Consider the following 12,617-nt stretch of genomic DNA (forward strand, 5'->3'; position numbering starts at 1 on the left):
ATATATATATATATACATATATATATATATTGCAACCCCAGGTTTATTAAAACAAGCCAGCTTGTTTGAAGTTGGCTTATTTCAGTAAACTAAAAGACTAACCACAGTTGAGCATTCAGAAAATGTTAAACTGCGGTTAGTTTACAACAGCAAAAAAGCCTTCAGTTCTCCTCCTTGTAGCTGTACCAGAGGAGACCAGAGGAGGAGATGGTACTGCACAAGCGCAAGGCTTATTTATATAATGCTAAATCATAGTTTAAGGTTATACCTAAAGGTAGCCAAAGTCTGGATACAGTGGCTTGTACCACAAAGCACAACATGATCATCAGCTGCCTTTCAGTGCCACAGTTATGTGGTTCTAATTTTAGATTGTTTCATTCTTAGTTGTAGAAAACTGAGAAAGAACCAAGTACTTTTCGGCATTGTTATACACATTCCATTCTAAGAAAAACAGTGGATTAAAAAAAAAAAAGATATCACTCACAAGAGCCTTTTAAATATGTTTAATACTATAGCAAAGCATAATAAGACAATTATCAGTGATGGTGCTTCTGCTTAAACTGGAGTCCGCAGTAGCCACATGTTCCAGTTTTTGTATCTTTGTCCTGCAGATGGGAAAAGTGGGGAGCGGGGGAGAGAATAAATGTATCATGTTGTTATACTGCTGTAAGTATGGTTCCATATAAAATGTTCTTAGCACAAATACTTTCATATTAAACAATTCTGATTACATATGAGAAGTGTAACTCTACTCTTAAGGTTGGTACATAGCTCAGTCCTCCATGTTTATTCAAAAGTACACTTCTGAGTACACACTGATAGGATTGTTATGCACAAGTGGTAAAATGGATTTCATGCCAATAGACATATAATATTTGTTACAAATAATAATAGTTACTGTCCCTCTTTTCATAATACTGGGCTAGCAGATTCAACAAGAATCCAACAATCGCTACAAAAGAAAAAGGATAATTCAAATTATCTCCTTTCAGTGAAGAACAAATACTCCCCAAGTTTAAAGATTAGTGGGGGGAGAGGAGAGAAAGAGTCCACCATCTGATATGAATTTATCTGAATTATTCAATTTTCTATGTGAGCAAAAATTATTTTGATTGTCTCCACAAAAGGGCTGAACCTACCTATTTAATACACTGATGATACTCAAGGATAGCTGTAACAATTGCCCATTATCTGTCTTTCAGCCACTCCTGACTATCAATTTCAAAATATTTTTATCATTTTGCCTCCACTTCCCTCTACCCATCATGAAGAATGCAATTAAACTATAAAAACTGACAAAGACTTCAGATTAGCAAAGTGTTTCCTTCTTCTATGTAAATCAGCTAACAAGATATAAGGTATTAAAATAAAGCAATCTACTCAAGAATACATTCTATAAATTATAGGCGACCTGCTTTAATAAGCAATAATTAAAATGCAACAATAAGAATAAAGTTCAACATTAATGAATGCTGGTTGATGTAACATGAAGAATGAACCAGAGTCTGGACACAGGGAAACACAATCTTAAGAACATACGCATGCTTGCACACTTAAAATACCTTTAAAAATACGATTGAGGAAATCGATAAAATTTATCCCCTAAACCAGGCTTGCACAATGTGTATCTCACAAACCTGAATGCAGCTTATCAGCTGTGAATTGTGGCCTGACAAGTACCTGACAAGTATTTTTGCATTTCTCAACAGACAGCAAACACAGTTGATTTACCAAGCCCCTGGACTGCCACACACAGCTGGTGGGCCGCACTTGTCAGTCTCAGTTGCACATATATTTTTCCCCAAACAGGACACAGATCATAACAAGGGAAAACAGTGAGCAGAACCACACAGGAAAGGTTATATTACCAAGTTTATATACACTTTAGGATGTCCCAGAGCTCCGCCACCACCATCACAGGATACCACTCTGGTTTCAACCTCACTCACAGGCTGCTCAGCAATCAAATCAATTGCAAAGTTTTCATTCACCTATAATAGTGAAACAGAAAGGTTTTCAGTGCCAAACAGCACAAGCTATATACATCTGCTTGAGTGGCAGTGGCACAAGCTGTGGCTTTTGCTACCACGGTTGTTGCAAAATCCTGGACCTGAAACAGGACAGAACTAAATGGCTGTCTCTGCCTCCAGCAGTGTATCTGTGGCATGCTGAAAGCTCCTTTTTGACCTTTGGGGCCCTTTCTTCTCTTCCATTCCCTCGCTAACGTTGTGCATCATTTTTTAATCCACAACAGGGGCAGCTGCAGTATCAGCACCAGATTAAGCACCTGGTTGCATCCTGCAGCAAAAGGATTATGCCACAATGTGTTTGCTATTACTGTAAAATGCTTGGCAAAGACCCACCTTAAAAAGCAGGATATAAATATGGAAGGAAATATATATATAAAACCAGATTTATTTACTTTAAAGGAGACGCAGTTTACCTCTTTCTGTCGCCCAGTAAATCGAATCTGCCTGTAGTCAGATTCCTCATAAACCTGAAAAAAAGTAGGAATATACTGATTACATAAGGAAAAGACTCTGAATTCTAAGTTCAAGGAGTATGAAGTGGGAGTGAAGAGAAATGGGCAAGAACAAGGAGGTAAGCTTAGAAACAAAGTTTCCAGACATACTGAGGTCACCATGTGGGGGCGGGGAGGCCTAACATTTTGAGGAAAATGAAATATACTCAACAGGGCTGTGGAGTCAGTATGTCAAACCTTCGACTCCGACTCCTCTATTTTTCTGCTGTCCGACTCCGACTCCTTCATAAATGGCAAATGTATATTAATTTTTCTACTGTCTGACTCCGACTCCTTCATAAATGGCAAATGTATATTAATGTATTAATATTAATATTAAAATATTAATTTTATTTTGAAGTCAGAGTCAGTACATTTCTACTGACTCCGACTCCACCCAAAATTGCTTCCGACTCCGACTCCACAGCCCTGATATTCAATACTAGATTATTTATTTATTTATACCCCGCCTTTTGGCCCAAGGCGGCTTAGAAGACTTAAAATATCAAAATACAATATATGAATACATCAATAAAACAATAAAGCAACACAATAAAGCAATACAATTTACAAAGCACAATAACAAGAGTTAAATAACAATAACCATCACAATCTACATTTCCAACTTAACACTTGCAGCGCTAAAATTGGCCCCAAGGTACTGTCTAAAAGCACATTAAGTCCATGGGAGAGATTCTTAAGTTACTATATTCTGGGGAAGAATGGACAACATCCAATGTCACACAACATTCAATGTTATTCAAGAAGACTTCCATTCATGCAACGCAACTTCCTCATCCATTCCTCATCACACCAGCCTCCTGCATGCCCCCAGATCTGCTTCAGAGCGCCCCCCAACATTCCCCCGGAGATCTAGAAGATGCATAAGGGAGCTGCAGAGGAGATGTGGAATTTGTTCCTTTAATGGTGTCTGCTTCACTGATGGACAGACACCACAGGATTTTATCCAGTAGTGAATACTGGATTTGGAAGATTTTTTAGCCCAATCAATTTTAGTTGACAATGAACATTTTCCCATAAAATTCATCATCACTCGCATCTTCCTTCTCAAAGGTTAAGCTAAATTTACAGCTCAGAATAAGACTTTTGTTGGCATTTTTTCACTTTGCCCACAGCATTTTCCCAACTTGCCTATTCATGTTTATAATCTCTTTTTGGCCTGCCGCATTTTAGAGAATTTTGGAGACTCTGTTGAAGAAATTACAGGGTACTGCTTACCCAATGATCCTAAAGTAATTTTGTGATGCCACGTAAAGGATCTAGTGTTAGACACAGATTTGGAACTCTTAATGGCAGCAAAGATTAGTATTACAAGTTACAGGCAGGCCCCGCTTATACGGCAGGTTCTGTTCTGGACTGCTGCCGAAAGCGGAAATCGCTATAAAGCGGAACCCATTGAGTATAATGGGGCACGTCACGCGAAAATGCCGCAAAGGCACAAAAACGGCTTTAAAACGGGGAATTTCCCCTAATTGAAAGCTGCCGCATTAGTGGAACGCCGGAATGCGAAGCGCCGGTAAGCAGGGCCCTACTGTATTGAGAAAAGGCCGATATTTCTTTAATTTCTGATTGGTATTTAAAAACATGGCGCACTGCTGTTCTGTCAAAATTAACATCTTTCCTACAGAATTCTGATGCAAACACTAATAGTTTTCTGGAGGAATCAATTTTGTTTGCTGCACTGACAAATTTCAAAATTCTATCAATCTGCTTCCCTTATTATGAACTGTCTTATATTGTATGCTTTCTTATACATCTAGTGTTTTTGTTGTTGTTATCCTTATGAACTTTATATATTCTATTTTTTAATGTTGTAACAAACTTAAATAAAAAATAAAATATATAAATATATATATATAAGGGGAAAAGAAAAAATATTCAGTACTAACTTGTATATAAGCCTAAACTAATAACATGAAACATTATGTACAACATAGCAATAAAATAGCCTAACTCTGAAATGAATATTAACATAATTTCATCAATAATTCTGAGAGGAAAATACTTTATAAGGTTTCTTCCTTCCCCATCTTTCAAATATTTCCATACTAAATTGAGGGGGACGGACAAGCAGGTTTCAATAATACTAAAAATGTAGTTTCATGTTAGGGAAGACAGTTACAGCCTGCTCCTTTACAATTAATCACAGCCAAATCTGTAACATCTACACTGAAATAAGTATCATTCAATTAAATGGGACTTACTTCTAAGTAACAAGGCACAGAATTGCAGCATGAGTACAGTAAGACTTCCTTGCTGGTAAATGCATGATCATATTTGACTCCTTCTGAAGTTGGATAGGCAGTCACTGGAGAAAGAGCCTTCTCAGTTGTGGCATCACACCTGCAGAATGCTCTCCTGAGGAAAACTTGCCTGGCACCGAATCCAATGTCTTTGCTTTTTATTTGCTCAGCCAAATTATCTAGGTTGTTTTTGGATGTGACTCACTGATTTCTACTACAATTACCCTGGTTTTAATAGTAAATGTATTTATTGCTTTCAAATATCAAGAACTGATTTTGTAACTGTTTTAACCTTTATTTGATAGCCACCCTATAAATACTGCAAACCGCATATAAATTCTTGAACACCAATAAAAAAGTTGAACTAAAACTGGTGAAATCTAATCAAAGTTAAGCATGTTTCATTTCCCACTGGAGATAGTCAAGCATCTGTAGGGAGTCATGTTGAGCCCTAAGAAAATATTCTAAATCCACAGTTGGATAAAGTATTGTGGATAGAAGCAAGCATGTAATTTTATAATTGTACAACATGGCAGTTTCAAATGTTTAATACTTAAGAGCATAATAAATGCAGTTATAAATAAAATTCATTTTATAAATTAAAGAGGCACAGCAACAATTATCATAATAAAAACAGCAAGAAGAAGCCCAGACCACGAAGCTTGTATCATCAGCTCCTACAGAAACAGAACAACCTGTGCGAGTTTTGCTATTGTTGGTTTTTGTATCTTTTATTTTACACCATTTTGAATGAATTGACAGAAAGATAACATAAACATGTAGTAAAATCAACAGAACCAATAACTAACATTACACAAACATAGACAAGAAAGGCAGCAAGTGGAACCTCCAGGCGCAGAAACACTCTATCTGGATAAGATTGAGAGGGGGACAGCAGCACGGGATGAGGAAGGGATGCCTTGAAGCCACTGCTGAAATCGGTGTAATGGAAGAGAGACCACGGGTGCCCTTCCCTTGGCTTAGATAAGGCAACCAAACCGAGGCATCAACAACACCAGCCCCGTAACCACCAAGCTCTTAGAGAACGAGTCTCGCTTACCTGCCCCGTGTGCGTCACTTTCTCACCGGTCGGGGTCGTTGCTGTGCCGTAGCATCTCCCCAACGCGCGTCGTACGGAGAAAAGAACCGCACTGCTGCCCCGTATCAAAATAAAACCCGCCCGCGACGCTCCTCCCAAGGACGCGAGAGCCGCCATTTCAGCCCCCCCAACACGCACACAAAACCACTACGCACGCGCGGCCCGCAGAGGACGCCTGTCGTCAGGTGAAACCAAAACTCCACTTCAGAGACTGACAGCGTCTGACGTAATGCCCTTGCTGAAGCGGGGAAACGCAAGGACGTAAAAAGGCGTAAAAAGAGGTCCTGTAGCGGAGTGTGCGGTGTCATTTTGTACTCTCCAGGAAGGGAAAGGTTAGTGGTGTTGCTGTTTGTTAGGCGCGCGTTATTAATATTTATTAGATTTATTATTAGGTATGTAATGTCTGACCCCGCGGTTACCTCGATTTGACAGGGTGGGAGATTTAGTAGCACGAGGGTGAAGCTGTAGCTTTCGCTGCTCAGTTTGACTAGAAGGTAGGTACCTAAATTGCGCATGCGTTTTAAATTTTCAAATGGTAAAGGCGAAAATCCTGACGTTCTGGGCATGCGCTTCAGCTTGTAATATCTTGCGCTGACGGGAGTCGACTCGGAAAATGGTGTGCATACACAGATGACTTATCTACGCGCCTCGTTCATTATTGCCCACTATAATTAATCTAGACCACATCCATATCATACATTTAAAGCACTATTATACCACTTACATAACAGTTTTGACTTCCCCTAAAGAATCTTGGGAATGGTAATTGTTAAGGGTGGTGAGAGGAGACCCCTATTGCCTCTCGAGAGTTCCCGGAGAAGAGGGCTTGATTGTTAAACCATTATAGTTTTGTAGCTCTGTCTCCCAACAACTCTTGGCACTCTTCACAGACTACTATTCCAAGAATTCTTTGGGGAAAGTCATGACTGTTTAAAGTGGTATAATAGGGCTTTAAATGTGTGGTGGATGTGGCCCTTAATCCTGTCAAGTATTATGTAATTTTTTTCCAAGTTGTATGCAAAATGATGTGGGAGATTTGTAGCTCTGCCATATGCATTTGTAGGAGGAAGCAAAAGTTAATGACTTCAATTCATCCCACATAACAATGCACAGAGTTCCAGCCTTACTACCTCATTCTATTTATATTTCCCCAGAAGTATGCCTTAGTGGGGTTTACTTTGAAACAAGCATGCAAAGGTTTGCGTGTATAGGATTGCAGCCTTTACTCTATGGATGTTCATTTATTTATTATTTGATTTATATCCCGCCCTTCCAGCAGGAGCCCAGGGCGGCAAACAAAAGCACTTACCAACTTTAAAACATCATAAAAACAAACTTTAAAACACATTAAAACAAAATATCTTTAAAAACAATTCTTTAAAAAAATGTTTACTGATGTTTTCTTTCTACTTTTCTAAGCACGTGCACAATGGTCTCTCTACTTTTACGAAATGCGGTGGCTGCTTCGGTGAGCTCTGCCAGGTTCCTGAACTGCAGCACAGTCTCACGCTCGTTCTCCTGGTTACTGGGACACGCAAAGCCTGTCAGCCCCTTACAGCCCTTAACTGCCACCAAACCACATAGTGTGGATTTGCTGCCATTTCTCTCAAGTTGCCCACTTCTCAGTTTGCAGCCTGTTGCTGGCATAAAATGCAAGGCAGTTCTCAGAAGGCGCTGCAAGGACTGTTTCATTGTCCGCAGGCGTGGCCGTTTATATGTGTACTGTAAAACGCACCCTAGGCACAAGCAGAGACAGCTCTAACTGCTCGTGGATGAAGGAGATGCGTGAGCAGAAGGTTTCACTGGCCACCGAAGAGGACAATTCTGATTATCCTGCATGCAAGAAATACTGTTTTTTATAGGAAACATAGTCCAATTGTAAGGTTTGGTGGTCTTAAGCCACCCAGTTTTGACAAATATTAAAAAAGCTGTTGCTTACTTTAAGAACTGCTTTGAAATTGTTATTTATAATCAAACTACATCAAAGATTTCTTTATTCAACAAACCTTTTGTAGTTGCCATCCTAAATTCAGTATTTGTAGTTAGGTCCAATTAATCCAAGTGATGCTTATTTCCAAGGGTCAGAGCAAAAGCTCAGCCAAAGTTAGACACTTTTTTCTTTTCTTTTTTTCACTTTGTTATATGCCTTCAAGTTGATTACAACTTATGGCAACCCTATGAATCTTTTTTGCATATATTCATAGGGCTTTCATGATAAGAGGTATTCAGAAGTGGTTTACCATTGCCTTCCTCTAAGCCTACGGCACCTGGTATTCCCAGGCAGTCTCCCATCCACGTACTAACCAGGCCTGACCCTGCTTACCTTCCAAGATCAGATGAGATTGGGCATGTTTAGGGTAATATGGCTGTGGGTGTTTTTTCTTTTTTTTCCACTAGAAAAAGTTAAAAGCCCTATCTGCTCTATGCATTTAAAGTAGTATTATACCACTTTAAAAGGTCATGGCTTCTTCCTCCAAAGAATTATGAGAGCTGTAGAGGAAGCCGTGACTAAAGTGGTATCATAGTGCTTTAAATATATAGTGCAGATGGGCCAAAAAGTGTTTTCAATCTACCTCATTGAAATCAACTGTAGCAGGATTATGCTCCATAATATTTACTTATATTCTGCTTTCTATTTTTCTTAGTCATACATATGAAACTTTTAAAATAATATGTCTGTATTTAGAATAGGCTAGGCATGACAGTTGACTAGCGTGCACAGTCAGTCATCTCCTGGCCATGTGCTTTATATTGCAGCCATAGCCTCAGCAGAACAGGGCTCAGCTGGAAGTAAGCACAACCAGCCATCATACTGACAGCTGTCACAAATGCCCAGGAGTAGAGTAACCAGAGTCTGCTTCATGTGCCTTTCATGCACACCTGTGTTAGATGTCTACTCAGAAGTAATTTCCATTATGTTTTAAAAGGGCTTAGATAAGTATGTATAGGATTACACACTTGACACATTGGTCTAAAAAAGGAACTGTTTTTCCCCAATGTAAAATACTTCAGTGTCTGGTTGCATGCAGTTGATTCTTACCACAAGCAACCAAGATAGTGGCCATTTACACTCTTGATTTAACTGATTCATATATAAAGACAAGCTAGATTTTGTATTTCTGACTACTTTCAACTAGCTATTCTGACTAAACATTAACAATTTAAATGTGATGAGACTGCTACACTGACAAATATCTAGCACAGTATATCATAAGATTAACTTTTGTAATGGCCTATTTAAAGACCTCTAAATGCACACCACAGTTGGACATATAATTTCTACGGTGCTGAACCCGTAATCCCTATTGATAGTGTTTGCTTTTTTGTTGTTGTTCTAATAAAAGTAGTCAACTTTAAAGCAGGGGTTGGACTCCGATATTTATTTATTTATTTTATTTCATTTTTAAACCGCCCATAGCGAATAGCTCTCTGGGCGGTGTACAAAAGATTAAAAGTACAGAAATACAAAATATCACAATAAATAAACTGAAACAAAGAGATTTAAAATTGTAACATTAAACGCTTTAAAATGCCTGGGAGCATAGCCAGGTCTTAACCTGGCGCCGAAAAGATAGAAGCGTCGGCGCCAGGCGTATTTCTTCGGGGAGGCTATTCCACAATTCGGGGGCCACTACAGAAAAGGCCCTAGATCGAGTAACTGTCCTCCGGGCTTCCCGATGGGTTGGTACCCGGAGGAGGGCCTTAGACGCTGAGCGAAGTGACCGCGTCGGTTCATAGCGGGAGAGGCATTCCACAAGATACTGCGGTCCCACGCCGTGTAAGGCTTTATAGGTCAAAACCAGCACCTTGAATCTGGCTCGGAAGCAAATAGGTAGCCAGTGCAAACGGGCCAGAACAGGTGTTATATGCGCTGACCGGCTGGTCCTCGTCAGCAGTCTGGCTGCTGCGTTTTGCACTAGCTGAAGCTTCCGAACTGTCTTCAAGGGCAGCCCTACGTAGAGCGCATTACAGTAATCCAACCTAGAAGTTACCAGAGCATGAACAACTGAGGCGAGGTCATCCCTGTCCAGATAGGGGCGTAGCTGGGCTACCAACCGAAGGTGGTAGAATGCATTCCTTGCCACCGTGGCCACTTGCGCCTCCAGAGACAAGGAAGGATCGAAAAGAACCCCAAGACTACGAACCTGTTCCTTCAAGGGGAGTGTAACCCCATCTAGAACAGGGTAAGCATCCACCATCTGGGCAGGGAAGACTCCATGTTGCATAAGCCCCAGCTGGCATGGTCAATGGTCAGGGAGATGGTCCTTGTCTTCCAACAACATCTGGAGGGCCACAGGATAGCCACCCCTGATGTAAAGAGACATTCTCAGAGGCTCCTCCACAACTAAAGCTCCCTTCACCTAGAAAACCATTAAGCCTGTATGCTTTTTTGGGCAAGCATTCAGTGAACAGGATTAAACAGTTGTGGAGTTACTCTAGTATATCTGGGCAGCTTGTTTTGTTACTGGGTTCATTTTGTTTTTAACTGTTATCGGTCCTGAGCCGTAGGGAAGGTGTGGTATAGAAAACGAACCAATATTTTTTTTAATTTGATTTATATCTCGCCCTTGCTCCCAGCAGGAGCCAAAGGTGGCAAATTTGCTGTTGCTATTTGAATATGACTCATAGATGGCATAATTAATAAAAAGCCTTCAGTTGACATTAATGGCCACAATGGTGCAAAGGAATGAAGGTGACCTTTGAGATATTTTAATGCCCAGTTGTTAAGGGCTTTATATTCAAAACTAGCACATTGGACTCTTCCCAGAAAACATTGAGAAGGTCGGGCAAATCCTGCTAGGGATCCTAGGAAATACTAGGTTTTCCAGGTGCCTGACTCTTTAGAATGGATATACGGCAACATGGGGACTCCGTGTCCCTGCATTTCTTGCTGCTGGGACACTGTTGTGAGCATGGTTACCATTCTCAACATTAGGAGCTCTAGGACATGTAGCTTTTGGGGCACCTCACAGCTGTAAGTGTCCTGGAAAGCCACATTCCAAGGGTATTTAGTGCCTGGAGTGCTGTAAAAACAGCATACAGCACCAGGAAAGGAACAGAGGGCCCTCTAAAACATCTCCAATGCAATATTCCCATGGGCAGGTGAGTGGGAAGGGAAGGGATAGTGACTTCAGTGGTACATAGGCATAGTGGAGTTGGTGGAGGCATTCTGAGTCTATTGTGCTCCTGATAGCACTGGGAGCCCAGCTATTTGAAATCTGGAACTAGGACTGGGGAAAAATACATATTTTAATAGCTTGAGACCAATTCACCTGAAACAGCCCAAAATTATTTTAGCCATTTTTAGTTTTGCAGCCTGTACTTCAAAATGGCAAAGTAATTCATTACAATGTCATTTATTGTATTCAGACTGAAATAGATCATTTTTCTTGGCCTCTATAGTATAATCATGCAGAGACAAAGATAAAATATTGCTTGTTTTTATAAAAAGCAAAAACCAAAGCAGCTTCCCCCTTCCCCAACATTATGCCCTCCAACAGGTGGATATGTAACTAGGTCAACTGAAAGAATCCTGCAGTTTATGTATATTAATGAGTATAAGGCTTAGACTGCAGCAGAGTGCATAAGAAATACCGCTCGAGGTGCTGAAGTAAGGACAATGTCTCTTTAATAATGACAGGTGAGGGGAAAATCTGCCTGAACCTTACTGCGTGGGGAGTTCTGTCTGACTGGATCAGTTGGGGATACACTGAGGTTAGCTAACTGACAGATGACGTCTTTTCAGACACCTGGCCCAAGCCATTTCCATACACTGCAAAGGAAGTGCTTAGTTCCTTCTCTTTGTTTAGTATGTTAAAATCCAGCAGGACTAGAAAGATAATTTCTAGGGAGGAAGCACATGTCTTTCATACAAGGTTTTTAGAGGCGTATAGAAGTCCTGTTGCCCAGGGGTGAAGAGTACAATTGTCCCAGTCCAGAAGTGTTGCCAACATCAGTGTGCATCATGATGGTAGTCCTGTTGAACTTGCTGGGCCAAGGGTGTAGTCAGAAAGCAATTGATGCAAAACCTTACTAAAGCTACTCAAGTCTGTATCTGATCAATACAAGGGGGAAATAATGACTGGAGGAAAGCATATACATGAAAACATTTTTTGTTTTATTGAAATGCAGATGCACATCCACCTCTGGAGTCACAGGTGGTTGTACGTGGCCACCTGCCCCTAGCTACAACGAACCAATTTTCCTCAAAATATAGAATGATAGGTTAAGTAAGATGCATTTTTTTAAAACAAATAATCAGCATCACTTTTTTGACAGCTGACTTACACTTGAATGGGGTATCTAAATTAGTTTTCAAATCTCCCATCTTCAAATACAGATGAGCTGCCGCTCTGCTCGTAGCTCAATAATGATGCCGCAACTGCTCAGTTGTAGAACTTGGGGGATTTCCTGCCAAACAGGCTTCTGTTGTATAACCTTCAGTTATTCATAACAGATTCATGAGCTATTCTAGTATAATGCATTGCTGCTTCACAGGAAAGCCTCTGTAAAGCAAACATTGTGCCACTAATGCAACCGTATCATATAGGATGGTCATATGGAGGATGGCATGTTGCTGTAGAACTAAGGGCACATCTACACTATAGATGTACATGGGTTTAAAAGGAGCTTAAAGGATTTCACTTAGAGCCTCAGCTACAATTCTAGGATTTTAAAAGAAGAAGTTATCACAGTTAAATTGGCATAAGACATATATTTGTACACTAGATGT

General features: G+C 40.2%; 1 protein-coding gene and 1 pseudogene across 2 annotated transcripts; both read right to left on the bottom strand.

The window, feature by feature from the left end:
• Positions 1-488: 488 nt before the first annotated feature.
• NDUFS6 (NADH:ubiquinone oxidoreductase subunit S6) lies at positions 489-6,414 on the bottom strand. 2 transcript variants are annotated; one of them, XM_061588532.1, is made up of 4 exons: positions 6,304-6,414; positions 2,444-2,497; positions 1,869-1,991; positions 489-605 (listed from the first exon to the last, which is right to left on the bottom strand). In XM_061588532.1, the coding sequence occupies exons 1-4, from the start codon at positions 6,397-6,399 to the stop codon at positions 537-539; spliced, it is 342 nt and encodes a 113-aa protein (XP_061444516.1). In that variant the 5' UTR covers positions 6,400-6,414; the 3' UTR covers positions 489-536. The 2 variants fall into 2 exon arrangements, with proteins under 2 accessions (XP_061444516.1, XP_061444506.1); XM_061588522.1 differs by lacking the exon at positions 6,304-6,414 and adding an exon at positions 5,846-6,120.
• A 1,725-nt stretch (positions 6,415-8,139) lies between these two features.
• Positions 8,140-8,258, bottom strand: LOC133375808 (5S ribosomal RNA; annotated as a pseudogene).
• Positions 8,259-12,617: the final 4,359 nt, after the last annotated feature.

Source organism: Rhineura floridana, chromosome 1 (genome assembly GCF_030035675.1).
Source record: "Rhineura floridana isolate rRhiFlo1 chromosome 1, rRhiFlo1.hap2, whole genome shotgun sequence".
NCBI lineage: Eukaryota > Metazoa > Chordata > Lepidosauria > Squamata > Rhineuridae > Rhineura > Rhineura floridana.